A 24,525-nucleotide genomic window follows, 5' to 3' on the forward strand; every position below is an offset into this window, starting at 1 on the left:
TGACATGTGATTACATTTTCATGCAATTTGAGTGCATAGATCCTGAGAAATCAGTACCCAGAACAACCACCTCTGGCAGTGATAACGGCCTTGATACGCCTGGGCATTGAGTCAAACAGAGCTTGGATGGCGTGTACAGGTACAGCTGCCCATGCAGCTTCAACACGGTACCACAGTTCATCAAGAGTAGTGAGTGGTGTACTGTGACGAGCCAGTTGCTCGGCCACCATTGACCACACGTTTTCTATAGGTGAGAGATCTGCAGAATGTGCTGGCCAGGGCAACAGTCGAACATTTTCTGTATCCAGAAAGACCCGTACAGGTCCTGCAACACGCGGTCGTACACTATCCTGCTGAAATGTAGGGTTTCGCAGGGATCGAATGAAGGGTAGAGCCACGGGTCGTAACACATCTGAAATGTAACGTCCACTGTTCAAAGTACCGTCATTGCGAACAACAGGTGACCGAGACGTGTAACCAATGGCACCCCGTACCATCACGCCGGGTGATGCGCCAGTATGGCGATGACGAATACAGGCTTCCTATGTGCGTTCACCGCGATGTCGCCAAACACGGATGCGACCATCATGATGCTGTAAACAGAACCTGGATTCATCCGAAAAAATGACGTTTTGCCATTCGTGCACCCAGGTTCGTCGTTCAGTACACCATCGTAGGCGCTCCTGTCTGCGATGCAGCGTCGAGGGTAACCGCAGCCATTGTCTCCGAGCTGATAGTCCATGCTACTGCAAATGTCGTCGAACTGTTCGTGCATATGGTTGTTGTCTTACAAACGTCCCCATCTGTTGACTCACGGATCGAGACGTGGCTGCACTATCCGTTACAACCATGAGGATAAGATGCTTGTCATCTCGACTGCTAGTGACACGAGGCCGTTGGGATCCAGCACGGCGTTCCGCATTACCCTCCTGAGCCCACCGATTCCATATTCTGCTAACAATCATTGGATCTCGACCAACGGAAGCAGCAGTGTCGCGATACGATAAACCGCAATCGCGATAAGCTACAATCCGACCTTTATTAAAGTCGGAAACGTGATGGTACGCATTTCTCCTCCTTACACGAGGAATCACTACAACGTTTCACCAGGCAACGGCGGTCAACTGCTGATTGTGTATGAGAAATCGGTTGGAAACTTTCCTCATGTGAGCACGTTGTAGGTGTCGCCACCGGCGCCAACCTTGTGTGAATGCTCTGAAAAGCTAATCATTTGCATATCACAGCATCTTCTTCCTGTCGGTTAAATTTAGCGTCTGTAGCACGTCATCTTCGTGGTGTAGCAATTTTAATGGCCAGTAGTGTAGTTTACAGAGCACCTCCGAATCCCACGTTCTGTGAAGATTCTTGGGGATCTAACCACTTAGCGCCTAGTGGTAGTTTCATTGTCCTTCTGCCTCATTCCGTAGGTGCCCACGACAGTACCACGTAAACATTCCACCATCTATGCCGTCTTCGAAATACTAGATCACGGGCGCTGTGTAGTAATAATCTCCCTTTGTCAAAGCCGCTTATTTCAATGGATTTCTCCACGTGCAGCCCATATCTTCGCTTGTCTCTGCTCCGCTTATATACTTTTATTACGGCGTCACGTGCCCGCAACGCTATCATGAGGCATCCAACGTCGCAGTGGGCGGTGGCCATAATGTTTTGGCTTATCAGTGTATAGCGGAATGTTATGATTCTGTAGCAGGATGATGAGAGAAGAGAGAGAGTGAAACCCGGCGTCGGCACTTACCCCACTCCTCTACTGTATGAAGGTGCTTTATTACCAACTACAGGTTTCACGTCAGTACAGATGCATCTTCCAGTTTACAATTGTTATATTTCCATAATGTAGATGGACAAGTACGAAGTCCCAGCTTTTGGGAAGTTACCCACGTTAAAAATCAAATCACAAGGAGAGTTGTCACAATAAAATTGAGTGCACCCAAAAGATGGTTGTAAAAATGTACAAAGCATGAGTGTTGAATGAGCCACGCTGAATAACACCACGAACATAGTGTTACAAGGTACGGTAAACATGTGCGTGCGTGTGCCTGTATGTATGTGTGCGTGTGTGTTTGGGTCTTATGAGCGCTCAACAGTGAGGTCATCAGCGCCCTTACGTACATAAGTGGAGAAAAAATCTAAAACAGATGCACGTTCACGCACTCGAAATGACCACACAATCAGTCTATCTCACATTCTGTGAAACAGCTTAGAACGAGAGAAAGTATCTACACATCAAATTAAAACACAGAGAGAAAAAACACAGGAGTTTTAAAAGAAAAGCACGTTGAAATGTCACTGGCAGACCACATAAAAAAAAACTTGTGTGAGCCAGTCACCCTGTTTACACATTAAAACCAGCTCCCTAAAATCTTGGGAAACATAATTCAGAAAACTTTGAAACTCGAATCACTTTCGTATGAACGTTACTTGAAACACAGGGAAGATCCGCCGGGAAATTCGCCGTGGCCTGCTAGTCGGAAAATAAAACATAGTCCAATAAAATGTGGCGCACAGTTATCTTTACGCCATCAGCACCGCACATTGGAGGGACCTCTCGCTGGAGTAAGAAGCTATGCGTCATAGGGCTGTGGCGTATGCGAAGACGAGTAAGAAGAACCTCGTTCCATCGACGTGGATGAAAGGAGGTACGCCGCGGCCGGGTTGTGGACTTTACTGCCCGGAGCTTATTGTTGGTCCCTTCCAGCCACTCGTCTTCCCATCAACGCATGACTTTGTACCCCAGCAGCGAGGCTGTAGCAGCCTCCTTGGCTGCTAAATCCGCCCTTTCGTTTCCCGCAATACCCATGTGCCCTGGTACCCAGCAGAATAACGCCTCCTTCCCCAGTCGTTGCAGTTGGAGAACAATACCCTCGATAATCTGGACTACTTTATTTGTTGGGTGCAAACGTTGGAGAGAGTGAAGGACACTCAGAGGATCGGAAGAGAGAAGAAATTTAACACTGGAAGAACTTCTCATAGCATTAAAAAGAGAAGCAGGAGTGCAGTCTCTACTGTACTGAACTAAATGTAAAATTAAGCTGGGCCTCTGTAGTAACCAGGGTGCCTGATGGTTAAATTGGGGTTTTGCTTCCTCCATACTGTGTGACTTCCGCACATGCTGCATGTGGATCCCAAACGGCATTGTGACTCATGAACAGTTGGAGAAAAGGCGTTCCAGAGGTGTAACAGTACGGTATTCAGGTGAAGTTGGAACTACAGGGAACTCACATGCTTGCTGCACCATGAGGAGCTGCCTGTGTATGGTGAGTGGCGGTTCCCTGGCCACAGCACAGAGGTTGGATATGAGACTGGTCCTATAACCATTTATGGCCAGCCGAATCCACTCACAGAAGACAACATCAATGGTCTTCAAAAAAATAAGATTTTGCTGATCCATACACCATGCACTCATAGTCGAGCCACGAACTTACGAAAGCCTGATGAAACTGGAGCAGACCCACCCTATCCACTTCCCAAGACCTGTATCTAAGGCACCTGATGATGTTCAGCATCTTGAGGGTTGTGGCTCAGGTCTCTCAGGTGTCAAAAATGAGGACCAGTAACCAAACTGAGTCTCTGAAATGGTGTCCCTAATATGCAAGTCAGGTAAATTAAAAATGCCATGAGAACGATTGAAATGAACACACACACACATATCTGGAGGAAACTGAAATCCTGTCCTTGCAGCCCACTTTTCTAAACTCCGCAAGGTCAGCTGCAACTGACGGCTGTTGCAGAAATAGAAAACATAAATAACGAGTACTGTACAGGACTCCTTACTATAGACATAATACTGTTTATGGCTATGCCAAAGAGGATAATCCTTAAAACAGTGCCCTGAGGGACACAGTTCTCTTGCTCAAATCGATCAGACAGCATGTCACCAACTCAGGGCCTAAAACACCGTTGTGACAGATGAGGAGGTGGCCACGAGAACCCCATTGATGCAGCTGTGCGAGAATAAAGTGCCTCCAAATAGTATCGTTTTCCTTCCTGATTCTGAAGAATGTGGAAAACCAGCGGTGTTTACATAGGAAAACCTGCTGAATAGCCAGCTCTAGCAGGATCAGGTTATCGACAGTGGACCGAAATCTCCAGAACCCACACTGAGAGCGGCTAAGGAGTTGCCTGTTATCTAACAACCATACAAACGGTGGTTAACCATTCGCTCCAGGGTCTTTCCTACACAGCTCGTTAATGCAGCACTCCTATAACTACTGGCAGATGGTTTCCTGGTTTGAGAAGAGGTATCAGAATTGTCTACCTCCAGGAGTTGGGTAGCTGCCTGTCTGCCATATGATATTAAAAAATTTGTGGAGGATTTCCTTTGTCACCGGTGGCAAATGTCGAAGCATTCAGTACCGGATTTTGTTGTGACTGGGCGCAATGTCACAAGTCTCAGACAGCCGATACGTGCTCCCATACGGGGAAAGGGAATTTGTAGGCATCTGAACTGTAGGATTCGAAGTCCAACTTCCCACTCTCTGCAATCGTACCATAGCAACGGAACTCCAGATCCTTGTTTGATTTGACAATAGTTTTTTGGAAAATGCTCAGCCAGAATCAGAGCGATATCTCCAGGTGTTGTTTGGAGATACCCCTGCTTCAGCACTGCTGTAATTGGTAAACGAATGTGGCTCATTGTCGATTCAATTCATCCTTGTGAGAGACTACAGCATTGTAAGACTGGGGCATCAGACGCTTTACAATTCGTTTCCTGCATACAGATGCACAATAAGTGTTCCTGTGCTAGGAGATTCAGGTCAGCTTTGGGGCAAGATGATTACCCCAGTCTGACATCAAGTTCTATTAGATCTGTTGAAGAATGACGAGATACACAAGAGAGGGTGAATTCGACACCATGGGACAGCTGACTCCCTGGCTCTGTCAGTGGTTGACGCTTTGTCTTGGACTTTTTATCCTGAGTGAGCTTTGGGACCACAACCGTGACGGTCGTGGTAGCAGCACTGGATGGTGGACCAGGATGAACCTTCGGAGCGGCAGGGAGCTTCACAACAGCTGCAACCACAGCCTTGTCTGAAGTCTTGGTTGGAAGTAACGACTTGGAAATAGCTGCAGCAGGACAAGTGCACTAGCAGACGCAGGTACTACTGCTGACATTGGCTGCCTCCGTATGTCTGGCAGCATTTGTTTTAGGAATTGGCTGTTTAAGAACAAATGCAAAGGAGGTAGCGAGCGTCGGCGTCTCCATGCTCTTATAGATCTATTTGGCTTCTCTATATGAGGTACATTTACTTGTTTTTATTTCCGGCACCGTCCTTTCTTCAAGAAAGACACTGCAGTCTCTACTCCAGACATGGTGATCTCCAAAGCTGATGACACACTTCACAGGAGATGGACAACCAACTCGTTCATGGGCGGCCTTCCCACTTTTGCCACAAGTGGCTTCTTCTTGCTTTGACAGTAGTGTGCCCAAAGTACTGGCACTTAAAACAGCGGTTTGGGTTCGAAAAATTAGGGCACATCCAGAGGTGAAGGAAGCCAGCCTTAACATGCTCAGGAACTTTTGTGCCACTAAATGTCACAATAAAGGAGTCGGATTTTATAAGATCACCATCAAAATTCTTGACGATGTTTTGGACGTCGACTATGTCTTCTGGAGACCACTCACGCTGCATTTCTTCCTTGGGAATGTCGACTGGATCCCTGCATGTCACAACACCTTGGCTATAATTTAAGGTGCTGTACAGTAAAAAATGTCTATTGCGTACTCCCATAGGCATTTAGGTTTTTGTAGATTAGTGGCTTGCTATGAAGTTAAAGTTTCCACTAGCAGTGTCCCACTGTGTAAATGCTTCACTGATTTTATGGTGCCACGGACTCCCTCTGAATCCTTTTGCATATTCACGGGCTAAAACTTTTCAAAACTATCCTAATTCCGTTTCACTATTAAAAACAAGTTCTGAGGATCAGCATGCGTCTTTTACTACAGACTGTACTTTCAGAATGAACTGAGTCAGAACGACTGGGTAGACTAGCCCTCTTGTTAGGCTTTGTGCTAGTATCTTCCAGCGGCCCACACTTCCCGCTGGGAGGATGAAAAGACGATTTCGGTCCCACGAGCAGCCAGCGAAATAAAGGTCCACTCAGACAGAGCCCTGCATTCTTGAGTAAGCCCTTACGACTGAGGTGTGGCAGGTTCCCCAAAGGTTGTCCCCTAACGACTGTTTCACCTCAACAGCCATGCATTTCATCAACGCGCATCTCACCCTGAGATTGAAAGGTTTGTTATAGAGGTTTATTCTATCCTCGCGACCCGGGAGGTCAAACCAAGATCCCCGTTTCCTGTGACACACAACATTCCACCACCGCGCTGCACGGTGGTTGCTGAAGCATGCTCAGAGCTTACGGTGACAGAGGACTGGCGGCACTTGCCAGTCCGCAGCTCAGGAGCGCCGGGACCGCGACGCTGGGTCCCTGAGGGCGCCTGCTAGCACCCGCTGTATAAAACCAATTGAAATAAAAATTAAAATCCCGTGTAATGTGCGTACGTCCGCCGTATTGATAACCGGCCGATGTGGTGTAAGTTCCCTAACAATATTAGGTTGGTGCATAAGTTCGTAGGGTTTTTCCGTGAGTTACATAAACACAACAGACACTTTAGTCATCAAAAACATATTCACTTTCACTATTTACAAGAGTGTGCCAACGCTGGTGTAACTTTTCGATTCCGAGACTGTAGAAATCACGTGAGTTTGAGGCGAAGAGCTGACTCAACCATGTTCGGAGCGTATTTTCATCTGGAAAGGAAGTTCATTGAAGATTTTTCGATAGAGGGTAGAAAAAATGAAAATCTGTTGGCGGAAGATCAGGTGAAGAAGGTATGTACAGAATGACTTCCCAATCCAATTTCTATGCAGCGTTTTCCTTCAGTCTAGCAGAATGAGGGCGGGTGCAGTCGTGGCGAAGCATCACATCACGCAGTCTTCCTGGTCGTTGTTGAAATGTCCCTCTCGAGCATGCCTGGAAAATAGTGATCAAGTTGTAATAAATTTACTGACAACGAAATACGTCTGCTTCGACGGTAAAAAGGCACAAAATACTGTTTCTCACTAGGAAATGGTACACAGGCTTGACAGAGCTGCTATCTAAAAGTCGCCTGACTGTTTCTAGTACGTAGTAACACCGCTAGGAGCTTCATAGAAAAACAGGAAAATGCACGGTGGAAATGTCTCTGACTACCTCCGCTGCAGTCATCTCTCTATTGAACACAGACACAAGAATACGTCGGAAATGTTTCGATTCCTCTACTTGGAACTCCATTTTCTAGCGTCCACAGCCCTAGACACTATCTCCGAATGACAAAATGACTATACGTAACCTCAAGTAGCAACAGAGAAGTAGAAAAAAGACAGTCTATAAAAAACTCATAACAAACGGAGAGTCAACATACAAAGCAAAAACTATACGAACTTATGTATCAACCTAATAGTTTACCTGCATAATACAGGAGTCTTAGTTTGAGGAGGAAATTTGTGAGAATGTACGTCTGGAGGTCAGCATTGTCTGGAAGTCAATCATAGACTTGGTGGAAACCGGAAAAGAAGAGAAACGAAGTATTCGAGGTGTGCTGCCATAGAAGGACGTTGAAAATGTGCACTGATAAGGTACATAATTTGTGTGCCGTCCTGGACAAAGTCATAGCGGAGGCGGTTTGCTCTGTCTCTGCGCTATTTTAACCACCTTCTGTTCACTGCTTAACCATACATTTTTTTAAAATTTTTATTTTACATAAATTGAAAAAAAAAACAGTGCCATTAATATAGAGACTTAGACGTCTTGAGTAATACGTGACTTTAAATGGTATAATTGCTTACTAAGCTTTGGTAAAATAATACCTGTAGTGAAAATGACGTAATTGGTTTTTAAGCTTATATCAGATTTAACCTGATAACACAAACACCATACACACAACAGTGTACCGAAATATACCGATAATAATGTACCGATTATGCCCAGTGTAAAGCACATGTGATCTATAAGAAATATAATATAAGACTAATAAAAATACACGTTTATACACATAAATTAATCAAGTGACTATTAAAGATATATTTTGTACGCTACCTCGAATGTGACAGGCTCGATGATTTACCAAGCCCTCACACACGAGATCCCTTTGTGTTGGGATCTCAAACCCAACTCCATGTCTTTCCTATTACCTTTTAATTCTCCTTCACATTTAAGAACCTTGTTATTTAAAAAAAATTCCGAGTTTTTAATATGTCATAAAGTGATGATATTTCATAACCTCTTTTCTGTGTACCTAAATTACTATCTTCTACTCATAAATTGTTAATTTTAATATTTTTATTTCTTAATTAATTGCAATATTATTAATCCTTATTACAAATGAGAAATATGAAATAAGTTTAACATTTCGTACATATTCAGTTTGATACTGTGAAAATGCGACCTTTCTTAGTAACGAAGTGGCAGGTCATTTGTAAATGACAGGCACATAAATAATAAAAGACACCCGTACATGTACGCGCTGTGCTGTTGCAGCGTGAACCACCTGGACATCGCGCCACAGCACGCCAGCGTCCTCATGGGCCTCTCCAACACGGTGGCCACGCTGCCCGGCATCGTCAGTCCCATCATCACGGGCTACATCGTCACCGGCAAGGTACCGCACCTGTACCAACGGCTCATATCTAACGTGTCTCAACAGTTACATAAACACTACGCCAACTTCACACTTTCTTTTTTCCAAATTTCTTACTACACCATTGTTCTTGGGATCAGCTTCCCTTAGCTATACACAGAGGAGACCAAAGTCATGAGATACCGATATGCACATATACAGGTGGCGGTAGTGTCGCCTACACAAGGTTGCTTGGTTGGGGGAAGGGGGGGGGGGGGGGAGGGACCAAACTGCGAGGTCGTCGATCCCTTGTTCCCGGTAAAATAATTACACAAGGGAAAGAAGAAAAGAAATGAGACGTGCAGCACAATAACAAGAGAAAAGAAGAACCAGAAGAACGAGAGGACAACCAACACTACTATGGACAAAACAGGAAAATAAAACTACAGAGAGAAGCAAGAAATAGATAGAAGGGATAAAAACAAGAGAGCAGATGACCGTGGCTGGCTGACAACGAGAATAAAAGGAAAATCCAACACTCTGTGAAGCATTAAAATATCCAGCCTAAAAGCATTAGAGTGGAGAACACGAACTTATATAGAATGATAAAACCCAGTCACGTATAAAACGTGAAACTAAATTAGTCGATGAGGCGTTGTCAGCTAAAAGTCATGGCAACAAAACCGGAAACTGAAGAGTCAGTCGCAGGGCAGCCAAAGAAGGACAGCTCAACAAGAAATTGCCCTCTGTCAACCGGCCGCCGCACCAACACTGAGGCGGGTCTTCACGGTGCAGGAGGTAGCCGTGGGACGCTCAAGTGTGGTCAGTGCGGAGCCAACTGAGAGCCACGGAGTTCCTGCGAGAGGGCCACGTGGAGATCTTTCACACATTCGTAGTCTCCTTGATGGCATGCAGTTTGTTGTGATTACTGAGGTTATGCGATTCCGTCTCCCAAAGCCACAAAACCTTGTGGCGTAGTACTGAACGCATGTCAGTTGCAGAGAAGCCGATCTCCAAGAGCGGTTTCCGTGTAGCCTGTTTGGCCAGCCAATCGGCAAGTTCATTGCCTTGGACGCCAACGTGACCTGGGGTCCAGATCAACACCACGGAACGACTGGACCGTTCCATAGATGGACTTCTGGATGGTCACTAGCAAAGGATGGCGAGGGTAGCACTGGCCGATAGCCTGTAGGCTGCTCAAGGAGTCAGTACACAGATGAAACGACTCCCCAAGGCATGAATGGATGTGCTCAAGAGCACGGGATATAGCCATTAGCTCGGCAGTGAAAACACTGTAGCCATCGAGAAAGGAATGCTGTTCACTATGTTTCCTTGGACATATGCGAAGCCGACGTGATCATCAGCCATCGAGCCGTCGGTGTAAACCACTTCATGGCCTCGGTACATGTGTGAAGAATCAAGAGGAAGTAGCAGTGGAGAGCTGTAAGGTTAACAGGGTCCTTAGGGCCATGTAAAAGGTCCAGCTGAAGTGGCGGCCTAGGTGTACACCATGTATGTGTACATGAATTAACCTCAACTATAGTTGGTCAAGGAAAGGATTCCAGAAAGAATTGATCGGCCACGAACGGCAATTGGAAGCCCTGACACGGACCACCAATGCGGGAAATGAACCTAACTGGAGAGCAGTTGTGCATGCCTAACCTGCAATGAAGGGACTCCGGCCTTCACCAGCACGATGGTCACCGTACTCGTCTTAATAGCTCCTGTCACTAGGTGAACACCAGTGGTGCACTGGGTCGAGTTAACAAAATGCTGAGAGCGCCACTGAACCATAAACCAGACTCCTGTAGTCAAGACAGGATGGAAAAAGAGCTGTGTAGAGCTGCAGCACTGTACAGCGGTCTGCACCCCAGTTGGTGTTGCTCAGGGAGCTGAGGGCATTGAGGTGCTGCCAGCACTTCCACTTAAGCTGAAAAACGTAAGGAAATCAAGACAATTGGGCGACGAAAACCAGTCCTAAGAATCGATATGTCTCCACTACAGTGAGTGGATCGTCATTACGGTAAAGCTCTGGTTCCAGATGAATGGTACGACGCCGACAGAAGAACATAACACACGACTTTGTAGCCGAAAATTGGAAACTGTGGGCTAGAGCCCGTAACTGCGCATTGTGGATGGCTCCCTGTAGTCGCCGCTCAGCAACGCCAGTACTGGTGGAGCAGTAAGAAATACGTAAGTCGTCTGCATACAGAGAATGTGAGACGGACGGCCCTACAGCTGCTGCTAGTCCATTTATGACCACTAAAAATAGAGATACATTCAATACAGAACCCTGCTTGACCCCATTCTCCTGGTTATGAGGGAGACAATGGGAGGCACCAACTTGGACACGGAAAGTACGAAGCGATAGGAAATTTTGGATAAAAATCGCGAGCGGGCCTTGGAGACCCAACTCGTATAATGTGGCAAGGATATGATGTCATCAGGCCGTGTCATACGCTTTTCGTCGATCAAAAAGATGGAAACCAGGTGCTGACTTCTGCAAAAGGCTGTTCGTATTGCAGACTCGAGGGACACAAGATTATTAGTGGTAGACCGTCAATGGCGGAAGCCACCCTGACATGGAGCCGTTAGCCCAACCACCGACACGCCATACGTTCCAGCAGCTTACAAAGAACGTTGGTGATGCTGATGGGCCGATAGCTACCCACATCAATCGGGTTTTTACCGGATTTGAGCACCGTAATCATGGTGCTCTCCAGACATTGCGATGGAAAGGTGCCATCGCACCAGATCTGGTTGAAGATGACGTGGAGATGTAGTTTGTAGACAGATGAGAGAAGTATAATCATCTGACTGTGGATCCAATGTGGCTCAGGAGCTGTGTCAGTGCATTGTTCAAGGGCACTAAGGAGCTCCCAATCTTTAAATGGGGCGTTATAGGATTCACTGTGACGTGTAGTGAACGAAAGGCCTTTCCCTCCAAGCCGCCATTTGAGAGTGCGAAATGCTGGCTTGGAATTCTTTGATGCAGAGGCTCGAGCATAGTGCTCAGCAAAGTGCTCGGCAATCGAGTTTGTGTCAGTAGTTAACGCGCTATTTATGTTAACACCGGGAACACCTGTTACGGTCTGGTGCCCTAAAACCCGTTTCATCTTTACCCAGACTTATGGCATCCAATGGTCGAGTCGTATCTCTCCCAACACTACTGGTTCCGTCGTTTGATAAGTTGGCGAATGCAGTCACGGAGCCTTTTAAAGGCTATGAGGTGCTCCAGAGAAGGGTGCCACTTATGCTTCAGTAGAGCTCGCCGATGCTCCTTAATTGCCTCAGCGACTGCTGGCGACCACCAAGGGACTGCCTTTTGCTGGGGGCACACTAAAGAGAGAGGGATCATGTTTTCTGACACAGAAACGATTGTCGTAGTGATCTACTCAACCACCACATCGAAGTTACCGTGTGGGGTAGATTCAATGGTGACAGCAGAGGTGATAATTTGCCAGTAGGCCTTGTTTAAAGCCCATCTGCACAGGCATCCGTGTACCTGATGCCGGAGCAGTAACAGGAAGATTGAGGAGTGGTCACTACCTCACAGGTCGTCATGTACTCTCCAGTGGATAGATGGGAGAAGTTCTGGGCTGCATATTGATAAATCAATGGCCGAGTAACTACCATGAGCCACACTGAAATATTTGACGGCCCCAGTATATAAGAGAGAGAGGTCGAATTGAGACAGTACAGCTTCGAAATATTTGCCTTAGCCAGTAAGCACGGTGCCACCCCACAAGGAGTTATGGGCGTTAAAATCTCCCAAAACTAGGAAAGGTTTAGGGAGTTGAACAATAAATGCAGCTAATACATTCAGGCGTACTTCACGATCTGGAGGAATATGTACATTGCAAACAGTTATTCCCTGCGTCGTCGTTATTCTGAAAGCCACGGCACCAGGAGGGGTTTGAAAGGGCACAGGTTCACTACAGACTGAGTTTGGGTCATAAATGCAAACTCCACCTGACACTCGATTACATTCACTACGGTTCCTGTAATATCCCCTATAGCCACGGAGGGCAGGGATCTGCATTGCCAGGAACCAGTTTTCTTGCAGGGCGATGCAGGAAGCATAAGCTTAACAGTTGCCATAGCTCAACCAGGTGGTGGATGTAGGATGACGTCATCATGAGACTGGAGAGGCACAGAACATTCAATGAGGCAGTTTATTCCTTTTAGTCGCCTCTTATGACAGGCGGAAATACCTCGGTCCTGCAGGGGGCACCACCAGTTTATAGTTTGCATCCAGTACTATTGCATCCGAGGCATCAGCGAGATCTAGGTACTCAGGGTGCACTAGAATCTGCACCTAGCCCTTGGGCACAGAGTCCTGAGGGCGTGGTGGTGCGGGGACCACCAGAGGCTCCAATTTCTTAGCAGACTTCTTCTTTAATGGTTTGGCCTCTCGCCACTCCTTGTGGGCTTGCTGGGGGAGCTTCTCGAAAGTAGCCTGAGGGACAGACGAAAATGGTGAACGCTTTTGACCAGCAGCTAGTGGCTCCTTCAACCAATGTCTAGTGTCCGTTCGACACCTTGGGGAAACCGCAGAATATAGGGTCCCAAGGGACGCCTTCCACATGAGAGGTTCCGGAGGATGCTGTTACTTCTCTGGCTGGGGGGGATCTATGTCTCTGGCGTTTGGGGTGCCAAGCTCCCAAAGTAGAAATTTTGGAAGCAACACAAGAAGACGTACCCCCACCCAAAGCTGGAGGATGGATCGAGATGGGTGGCCCTGAAGGCCACTGGTGTAAGTTATGATCACGAGTGTAATGGCGTCATGGTGGCGATGCTGTCTTAGCAACAGAATAGGAAAATAGGATTGGAACAGGGTTTAACATTTAGTATTTTAGTTTAGCCTTGTGGTAAGGCAGCCTGTCCAGGGTCTTGTAATTTATAATTTTCCGCTCCTTTTGGAGTGCTAGGTGGTCCAGCGAGCAGGGAGAGAGGTGCTTACCACAGTTGACACAGGTGGAAAGAGGCGCTCATGTATTCGGATGCAGCAATTGTCCACAGTCTCTACATGTGGCGCCGGGGGGGGGGGGGGGGGAGGAGGACATGTGCCCTAATATACAGCACTTAAAGCACTGCATTGGGGAAGGGATGTAAGGTCTGATGTCACACCAGTATATGATCATCTTGACCTTCTCGTGTAATGTATCACCCTCGAAGGAAAAGATGGCCCACTGATTATCCTTTGGTTCCCTATGTGTGTGCTGGACGCAATTAACACCTCTTCACACAAATTTGGCACGCAGCTCATCATCAGACTGTAAAAGAAGAGCCTTGTGAAATATGGTACCTGGACCATATTTAAGCTCTTATGGGGCGTGATAGAAACATCACCCAGCTTGTCACAGGCGATTAGTGCCCACGACTAGGCAGAAGTTGCTGTTTTTATCAAGACTGATCCAGAACGCATTTTAGACAATCCCTCCACCTCCCCAAACTTGTCCTCTAAATAGTCCACAAAAAACTGAGGCTTCATCGACATTAAGGACTCCCCATCAGCTCTCGTACATACAAGCTACGGGTGTGAATAAGAATCGCTGCCATCCTTAGCCTGGCAATCCTCCCATGGTGTGGTCAGGGAGGAGAACGATTTAGGCTCACACTTCTGCGCATTAAATTGAACCCTTGAGCACTTAGACACTGCTGGTGTTTGACCACTGGCGAGAGATGACTTAGTGCACTTCATAGTGTGTCATCTGCGCTGATGCCACCCACTCTGACCAGGAGCCCTCCACACATGCACAACCCAGCTTCAGCAAGGGCCACCTGGCAAGATGGCCATTGGCTGGAGTCCTGATGCCCCCCCCCCCCCCCCCTGGGTGATAGGAATCTACTCCTTGTCATATGTGGGGAGTTAACAGTGCAGACATCAGCAGAGCGATGTCTGTGTAGTCAGGGGGCTACAACGAACAGGGTACATGGCGACTCCACCACAACGGACTGCCTACCATGCTGGTTTATGAGGTGCAAAGAAATCCATGAGCATGGTCGGCGCAGAAAACGACACTGCACATTGGATGGAGGAAAATGCAGCCAGGAAGGTGTCCTCGCCCAACAGATGGAGAACGAACGGAACTGCAGAGCAACGACGATAAAAAATTTTGAAGGTCTCAATGCATGACAGGCATGATGCCCTTCCCAAACTGGCTCGCTCTTTGGGAAAACTTGGAAAAATAGGGATCAAACCCTACAGGAGATGATCACATAGAGGCCGAAACGTGTGAGACGCCTTTTAGTCCCCTCTTAGGAGAGGCAGGAATACCTTGGGCCTATTCTAATCCCCAAACCCGTATTGGGTGATGCGGAACGACTATAGTCCGCCCAACACAATCCATGCATAAATACTGGACTTGATCTAACCAAGGACCCATTCTCAGGTAGCATCTAAAGAAGACAACAAGATACGCCGTCGAAATATCGTGGCGACCTACGCGAACAATTGGGAGAGATTCCTATTATTCAATATGTGAACAGATCGCCGGGAAATCCTGAAGAATTACCTTTACTGTAGTTTAATGTCGTGTGGAACTCAGTCTCAATGGCATATTCTCCAAGTGTTTTGGCCTTCTCTGGGTTTTTCACTTGTTTGGTATTTGATGTTTCCACTAACAGTGTTCCATTTCATAACCACTTTACTGATGTTAAAGTACCTGCAATTCCCTCTAAACCCTTTTATATTTAAAAAGGTGATACTTTTTCAAAACTTCTCTCTTTCCTTTTAACCAATAAAAACACACCCTGACCAGCAGCATGCATTCTGTTACTAAAAACACTAGAATTATTTAATACCCTAAGTCCAGAGGACTAGCTGCACGAGCCTTGTTATTTGATTGGGTGTTTGTATCTACTGGAGCCCTCCCATTCCACTGGGAGGTGTAAGAGAAAACTTCGAAGGATCCATCTCAGTCCCACGAGCAGCTAGGGTAATAAAAGTTCACCTAGACAGAGTGACAAGTGCCTGGATAACCCTTGTACAACTAAGATGCAGCAGGTCCCCAGAGGTTACCCTCTAATGACTGTTCCACCTCAATAGCCAAGCATATCTCACCAGCGCGTAGCGCAGCTTGAGACTGAGGTGTTTGTTATAGAGGTTTTTACCATCCTCACGGTCCAGGTGGTCAGGTAAAGATCCCCATTCCCCGTGACACACAATGATCCTCTGCCGTGCCATGCAGTAGTCGCTGAAGCATGCCCAGAGCTTATGGTGACAGGAGTCTGGCGGCGCCAAGGCTCCACCTCCAAATAGTGTTCAGAGAGAGGATTGTGTCTCATGGAAACTAAACCACAGTTTGTGGACACAATTCGTTTGGGGAGTTAACGAGGATAATGTTTACACCTTGCTGTACTGTAGTCCCTCATCCTAAGCAAGACGGTTTTCAATCACGTTTAGGGATGGAATCATGTATGTCTGCAGGAGATCCCTTGTGCCAATACATGGGAGGATGAATGGTTGCAGTATTGGGACTACACCCTTCCACGCACTAAGTCTCCATTTGGTTAACATACTGGATCAGGATTCCCACAGTCACAGTCTCGTGAACACTTTTCTAGTGGAGCATAGAATAAGTCATATGAATTGGTCTGCATGTTCTCCAGATTCCACTAGCGGTTGGCGATCGTCCTGTCGCACAAGAGACTTTACAGAGCGCCATAGAGGCTGTTGCAGAGGAAAGGGACAATGTTCCACAGGCTTAGCAGGAGAGTTTTGTAAGAAGTATGCTTAACCTGATTCAAAAGTGTCTACAATCACGAGGAAGAGCAGTTTGTTCATAAACAGCGTGTTATGCAAGATGACACTGAAGCAAAACTGTAGTGTTTGCAGTGGAATCTTTTGTAAGGTTTTATTTTGCTTGTATTTTTTAAAATATTTTTCTATCAAGTGGAAATGCGATTGTCTTTTTATTTTTGTTTCATTATATTTGCGCCAGAGAGAAAAAACTCAGTTTTTATGGTAATTCTCATTTATTGTTCCGTCTCAGCTGTAGGTTTTTAATTAGACAACATGCTTCGATTGCTCTGGATCATCAAGTGTCACAGGGCATGGGGATCTTGACTTAACCGCCCGGATCACAGGGATGTAAAAATCTCTGTAACAGACCCCTCAGTCTCAAGGAGCGCTGCGCGCTGATGATGCATAGTGATCGAAACATGTTATCTTATTAAAAACGTGCAACTAGACGAAACTAAAAAATGAGAATTATCGTAAATATCTAAACAGTTACTGAATCGAAACTTCCTGGCAGATTAAAACTGTGTGCCGGACCGAGACTCGAACTCGGGACCTTTGCCTTTCGCGGGCAAGTGCTCTACCAACTGAGCTACCCAAGCACGACTCACGCCCCGTCCTCACAGCTTTCCTTCCACCAGTACCTCGTCTCCTACTTTCCAAACTTCACAGAAGCTCCCCTGCACACAGTTTTAATCTGCCAGGAAGTTTGATATCAGCGCACACTCCGCTGCAGAGTGAAAATCTCATGCTAGTTAGTGAATCTCTAAACACAATTATGCAATTGCTAAGATCTGAAGATGATCGAAACATGTTATCTAATGAAAAACGTGCAACTGAGAAAGAACCAAAAAAATGAGAAATATCGTAAATATCTTAACAGTGGCTAAATCTCTCTACACGATTATGTTGGCTATAGTGAAACTCAGTTTTGTTTCCAGTTATGTCCAGTATTGACAATAAAGCAACATGCAACGTTTATTTTGACTACTGTAGTTTTACTCACCAACTAATCTCGTTTTTACAAAAACAGAGATAATGTATGATAGGATAGCAGAAATCAGTGATTTTATATTGTTTCGTATAATCCGTCTTGATTGCAAAATTTTTATTGATATGACCGGCTTCAGTTCATGTAGAACCATCTTCAGATCTGATGTTTCGGTTACAGGAGTAACCCGTCCAAATCCAGTAACTTTCACATGCTGCGTCACATCATATCAGATACGAAGATGGTTCTACATGAACCGAAACCGGTCGTATGGCCGCCCGGTGTGGCCGAGCGGTTCTAGGCGCTACAGTCTGGAACCGCGCGACCGCTACGGTCGCAGGTTCGAATCCTGCCTCGGGCATGGATGTGTGTGATGTCCTTAGGTTACTTAGGTTTAAGTAGTTCTAAGTTCCAGGGGACTGATGACCACAGCAGTTAAGTCCCATAGTGCTCAGAGCCATTTGAACCATTTGAACCGGTCGTATGAATAAAAATTTTGCATTCGAGACGGATTATACGTAACATTATAATTCCGTTTTGCATCCTATGTTTCACCTACCTTCTAGAACCACGAAGCGCTCTGCTCAGACGCAGATCCTGTTTAACTTATGGTTTGGTTGCTTTCGACCTCAGTCGTTTTCCCGCCCTAAATCGTACTGTTACTCACTGCCTACACGGCTCGCTGTGAAGTACTTTGTGTGCGCTGTTGGCAGAGTGTGGAGAGCTGGAAGTACGTGTTCTACATTGCGAGCGCCATCTACCTCACGGGCGCAATCTTCTACGGGCTGTTCGCGTCCGGCGAGCGCCAGCCGTGGGCGCTGGAGTCGCCGGCCCAAGACGAGGAGAGGCCCAAGGATGACGCCAAGGGCGGCCACGTCAACCCGGCCCTCGAGCTCAACGAGGCCCTCTGAGAGCCGCAGCGGCACACCGCACACACCACGCAGCAGGCAGCAGGCGGCCCCAGTCCCAGCTTGCTGCCAAACTAACGTCCGGCACTTTGCGGCCCTCGTGACGAAGGGTACGTTTGCGTAGGAGCTGTGATAGACTAGAACAGCGTCGAAGAGGGCACCGAGCGAAGCGAAGCACGGATCTCAGCTCCACGACGGAGCTTCGGCATCAAAGGCGGACAGAGCGTCAGCAGTGTACAGGGTACTAATGAATTAGTTGTACAAAAGTAGCTATCAGTTGTCAAAAAACGAAATAACTTACAGAACTGTTTGATACAGCACTAAATACAGTATACAGGGTGATTCAAAAAGAATACCACAACTTTAAAAATGTGTATTTAATGAAAGAAACATAATATAACCTTCTGTTATACATCATTACAAAGAGTATTTAAAAAGGTTTTTTTTCACTCAAAAACAAGTTCATAGATGTTCAATATGGCCCCCTCCAGACACTCGAGCAATATCAACCCGATACTCCAACTCGTTCCACACTCTCTGTAGCATATCAGGCGTAACAGTTTGGATAGCTGCTGTTATTTCTCGTTTCAAATCATCAATGGTGGCTGGGAGAGGTGGCCGAAACACCATATCCTTAACATACCCCCATAAGAAAAAATCGCAGGGGGTAAGATCAGGGCTACATGCGTGCTACATTTTCATCACTCGTTCTCGGCCGTCCAGAACATTTCCCTTTGCACAAACACCCATCCTCTGTAAACTGTTTATACCAACGTTTAATACACCACCTATCAGGAGGTTTAACACCATACTTCGTTCGAAATGCACGCTGAACAACTGTCGTCAATTCACTTCTGCCGTACTCAATAACACAAAAAGCTTTCTGTTGAGCGGTCGCCATCTTAGCATCAACTGACGCTGACGCCTAGTCAACAGCGCCTCAAGCGAACAAATGTACAACTAAATGAAACTTTATAGCTCCCTTGATTCGCCGACAGATAGTGCTTAGCTCTGCCTTTTGTCGTTGCAGAGTTTTAAATTCCTAAAGTTGTGGTATTCTTTTTGAATCACCCTGTATCTTCAAGTATTATTTACGAATGTTAGTGTGGCACCTTTCGTAACACGACAAATGTCCCACCTGTAATCAATTTCCTGTGAAGTTCTGTGAAGCAAGTCTTGATGTATGCCAGCAGTTTCTCGTGTTATCCGCTGTCGCAGCTCGTAGACTTTTCTCGGAAGCGGAGGAACAAACGCTCTGTCTTTAGCGTAAACCCGTACACAGAAGTTATTGGGGTTGAACCAGGTGATCGCGTTGGCCAGGGTATTGCTCCACCACGTCCAACCAAAGTCGGCTCATTCACACGGAGTTACGTGACAACTTCACGATGATAATGTGGTGGCGCGCCATCTTGCCCGAAAATAAATTCTTTGTGCATATTTTATTATAATTAAGGCGTTAGATAATATTCAAGCACGCCCAGGTACGAACCTGTTCAACTATTGTATCAGAAACTCCTGGCCGAACCTTACCCGCCGGCCACGGTGGCCGAGCGGTTCTAGGCGCTTCAGTCCGGAACCGCGCGACTGCTACGGTCGCAGGTTCGAATCCTGCCTCGGGCATGGATGTGTGTGATGTCTTTAGGTTAGTTAGGTTTAAGTAGTTCTAAGTTCTAGGGGACTGATGACCTCAAATGTTGAGTCTTATGGTGCTCAGATCCATTTGAACCAGTTGAACCTTACCCAGCGTCCTATACGATACACATCAAAATTCGGTGAAACAGTCGGACAATTAATAGCAGTTTGCCTTGGTGACTTGAAATATTTAGTCCTGAACTGTCTCTGGACGGTAGTAGCGGATTTTGATTCATGAAACCGTAAACAACAGTGCGCACGTCCTGCACTGCAATACGACTCCGTGATGACTGTTGAAATGACTCATTCAAGTGTACCACCTAGTGGAAATTTCGGAAACTAACAGTGTTAGAGGGGAATAAAACTTGAAGATACACTACATTCAGTGCCGTATCAAACATATCTCCAAGTTATTTACCCTTCCCATAATTAAAGGTTACTTTTGCATAACCAATTTACGAATATCCTGCATTTATTCTGGGTTTAGGAGCGGAGACAAGATAGTCGTAATTTATCAAGTAAGCTTTTTCATTTATTTTGCACTGAAGTTACTAAAAATTACGCTTAAACGATGTGCGATTAACAATACTTTACTCTAGGAAACCACAGCGCACAAATATAAATACATAATAATTTCAAAAAAATACCTGTGTTGCTGAATTTCGACTTTTGCATAGATTTGCCTACTGCTCAACGTTCTATCTGCTTGGCCTTTTTCTTTTCGTATTGGAGGCGTAACTGCTGCGAAAATCATAAGAGAGCTAACTACAGTTTATGGTAATGTAGTCTAAACTGGAATTTACAGTTTGTCGATGATTTCAGAAAAATGTTTATAGATTATTCAAACAACTTAGGAACTGCAGGGCGGATATGTATTCAAATTATTTGCACTGTGCAATCTGGCTCTTTATTCAAAAACTGCAGAGACGATGTCCTAATCTGTTACAAAGACTGGTGCTAATTATGAATTCATAAATATTACTGTAACTAACGGATGACGTCAGCTAGATGCTGAGAAAGAATATTTCAACATTTAGTTATCACGATCACGTACAACTGCTGAATTTGCCTTTTATATAAGGTGTTCTGTACGGAGATATTAGCCAGAGAATATTAGCCACAAAACTATAAAATCAGGTAGAAGTACCCGAATATGTTGTTGCATGTATTTGCTTATTGTACAATTTAATAAATGTTAGAGAATAAATTGTACATTATCTTACCGTGAACACAAATTCACAGTCAATAAAGGTTTCATCCAGCGGAGCTTCCCCCGGAAGACTTAATTAATGAGCCGCAAATATTCACGATCTCTTCAGATGTCGTCTTTGTCGGAATTCAGTGCTTCTTATTCCACTTATGACTATAAAAACAAACTTCTTTACTTGCATGTTCTTTTCAGTTAAGTAGTCATCTCTTTTCAAAATTGGTCGGAAACGAATAAAATTACGATTATTTTGTCTTTATGATCGGGCAGTGGAGGCCTGGGAGTATTTCATCGATAAAACCTCCGATACGTTTCGTCGGTAACAGCGAAGGAAACTCTAGCAGACGTACGGAGCTCTTATCGCGGCTCCACTTCTGACCGTGGCTCAGCCGTGGCGGTGCCGTAGGGCCGCCGCTTACACTTCCCTCCGCACCGCCAGTACCGTCACTCTTCTCTCTTCTCTTTTACCGCAGCTCCAATGTAGACGTGCCCCAACAATATGTGAGAACGCCTCACTTATTTTCGCTCATTCTGCAGGGCGTGAAACATTCTGCGATGTGGACAACTTTGACAAAGAACTGTCTAAACATATGCTGAACTCGACATATGTTGTGCATGACGTGAAACAGGGTTAAGGACGAATTGTATGTCAAGGTGACTGCGAATTGGCAAAAACATAAGGAAAGTTCCTACAGTACTTTTTGTTTTTCAAGACGAACAGTACCATTCGAGAGGTGGCAACGCACAAGACAGAATGCACCACCTACATACGTTCGATTTGTGGTTGTTTCCCCATTTAACTAATGTGATTTTGCAATCCTTGTAGTCAGGTGTACGAGGTACTCGTCATTCCAAAACATTATGAGTCTGGTCAGTTAATGTGTGAAGGAAGGCAAACGAGAAATAGGCAGACTGCAATAATATTTCGTACTGTTGGTACTGTTGTATCTACTTAAAACTTGCGAAGGCAGACAGCGATAGCAGAAGATTCAGTGACATTGTGTGAATGAAGTTTGGATTCGTTTCGCTGATAAACAAAGAGTGACATTCGCTTCAGTCTTCGTGTTTAGAGCACCACCGTTACCGTTACTTCCGGAACAGCTACAGTTGGACTGAAATAACACTGACTGACACTTCAACGTGTCGAGTGGTGCAGTCGGTTCCCTATGTAGTGCCACACGTAGTGTCCTGTCCTGATTTGTTTTCGAAGTACGCGCAGAGCCTTCTTTGTGGGTGTTTCGGGCTATTGTATTGTGCAGAACACGATGCTTCATAATGAAGTAGTACTGCCGGGCCACAGGCAGTGACTAAATGTATGTATTTTTTTTCTTGCGAGTATTTTTTTTTACGTTTGAATATTACAGCCCCTTGAATGTGGAGTTAAAATTTAAATACGTTTAAATTTTTATTACATGTTAAATTTCCATATCGTGAACTTCCCACACTCGAAATATTTATTGTATAATATATTTATATATTTGCTGTAATTACTGTCAATAAAGTTTTCCTGTATTTATCCTGGATAAATTTCGTATGTTCATGATTATTAGCAAATTTTATATTGTGTGCGAGTATTTTACTCTGATCTCTTCAGTGCAAAGCATGAATCAGCGTTATTGTACAAGCAGCAAATATTTGGTGACCAGCAGCAGCATTAACCGCTGGTACACAGTGGATCCAGATAATATAGCCTGTTCTGCTGACAGTCATTTTCCAAACCGTTTGACCTCTTATGTCTACAGCGATGTTGGAGGTGTCAGCCAACTGAAATGCAGTTCTCAGAGAAAGGATCCACTTGTGAGGTGCTACCAATGTGGCCGCCACAATTGTCACAATAAAGGACTTTCATCAGGGTGGTGAAAATCAAATTAACAATAGTCCCACTGACTAGACGAGTAAGTCACGTATTTTTATTGTTACTGACAACAACCACGAACATCTACACTCGCATTAATCACACATTATTTAACTCAAATTTCAACAACAACGTACATTTAACTATTCACTCAATTTCCGTTAATATTCACAAAAAAGGTGCAATATAGATTGATGAGCCAAAACAACATGGCCAGCTGTTAAACAGTTTGTTGCTCCACCCTTAGAGCGCTGATCAACACGATGACATGATGTTGGGCGCACGACATCGAGATCCTTGTAGCGTTTAGACGATTTTTGAGTGGAGTGTGATTATAAGATATCCATAAAAATTTCAACACGCACCAAACCAGCTCCTTAAAAATCAGGATCTCCGTGACACACAAACGCACACACACACACACACACACTGAAGATGCTCCAGTCTTCGAGAGATAAAAATCGTAAAACAACCCCAAGGAGGTGAGCTTCAAAAAAGACCGTAATAAAATCCCAGTGAGACAGAGCGGAAAAATTAAATAAAGTCATGGATAAAATACCTGTACAGATGCTGTTAAAAAAGGGACACATTAAGATCTCACACCCAGTATTGAATTGCGGACACCACACAAAATCTTAAGACACGAACAACACTCGCCTCGTTAGCAGTTAAATAGAGGGAAAATCCTGTAGGAGGCCCAGTTGAACCCTCAGGTTGTCACATAAAACACACTCAGTTAAAAGACGTCGTACTGAAAGTTGCGTCCTGCATCTTTGACATACTGGGGGCTCCTCCCGACGTAAGAGGAAGCCGTGTGTCAATGGACAAGGTCCCACTCTAAGCCGAGTAAGGGCTACTTCTTCACACCGTCGCAAGCGGAGGGAGGTAATCAATGGTCGCACTGGAACGTAGTTTATTATTCCTCACTTCCAGCCACTGACACTCCTACAAACAAAGGGTCTTTCTGCTCAAAAATGGAGTGACAGCCCGCAGAGGGACTGAACAGCGGGCAGGAGGAGGGAGGGAGCAAGCCTCCTTGGCAGCATCACTAGCGAGTTCGTTTCTCTGGATGCCTATGTGCCCTGGAACCCAGCAAAAAATGATTTTCTTGTTTTGCCTTTGCAAGAGAAGGAGAGCGTCCTGTAGCTGTTGCACCATCCGATCTGCTGGGTACATGTATTCAGCAGCGAAAAGGCCACTTTGAGAATCAGAGCAGATCAGAAAATTTTGGTCACGACGCCGTCTCATCTGCTCCATGGCACTCAGGGTAGCAAACAGTTCCGCGTAATAAACTGAGAACTGCTCTGGGAGCCCTACCCTGAGGACCACGTCTGGGAACACGACAGAATAACACAAAAAATATTAACCTATAACTGACACATTAAGGATGTTTAAGGCATTGAGACATCTCAGTTTCAGTTCCTTATGGTGTGGCAACCATGTTAACTTTGCATCAAAGGTAAGACCCAGATACTTCACCTTTTCCTTACAAGTGAGAACGGTGCTCCCCAGTTTAAAAACAGGTTAAACAGAAATAGAGAAATAGGGATCAATTAAATAGGGAAATA

General features: G+C 45.5%; 1 protein-coding gene across 1 annotated transcript in view; it reads left to right on the top strand.

Moving 5' to 3' along the window:
• The window catches only part of LOC126202956 (vesicular glutamate transporter 2-like), a 313,828-nt gene extending 291,199 nt beyond the window's left edge, over nt 1-22,629 (top strand). Inside the window, exons 10-11 of the mRNA XM_049937075.1 lie at nt 8,542-8,662; nt 18,069-22,629. Of these exons, the coding sequence (XP_049793032.1) occupies nt 8,542-8,662; nt 18,069-18,266 (319 nt within the window). The 3' untranslated portion in view covers nt 18,267-22,629. The remainder of the gene's footprint in view (nt 1-8,541; nt 8,663-18,068) is intronic.
• Nucleotides 22,630-24,525: the final 1,896 nt, after the last annotated feature.

The sequence above is a fragment of the Schistocerca nitens genome, chromosome 9 (assembly GCF_023898315.1).
Source record: "Schistocerca nitens isolate TAMUIC-IGC-003100 chromosome 9, iqSchNite1.1, whole genome shotgun sequence".
Classification (NCBI taxonomy): Eukaryota; Metazoa; Arthropoda; class Insecta; order Orthoptera; family Acrididae; genus Schistocerca; species Schistocerca nitens.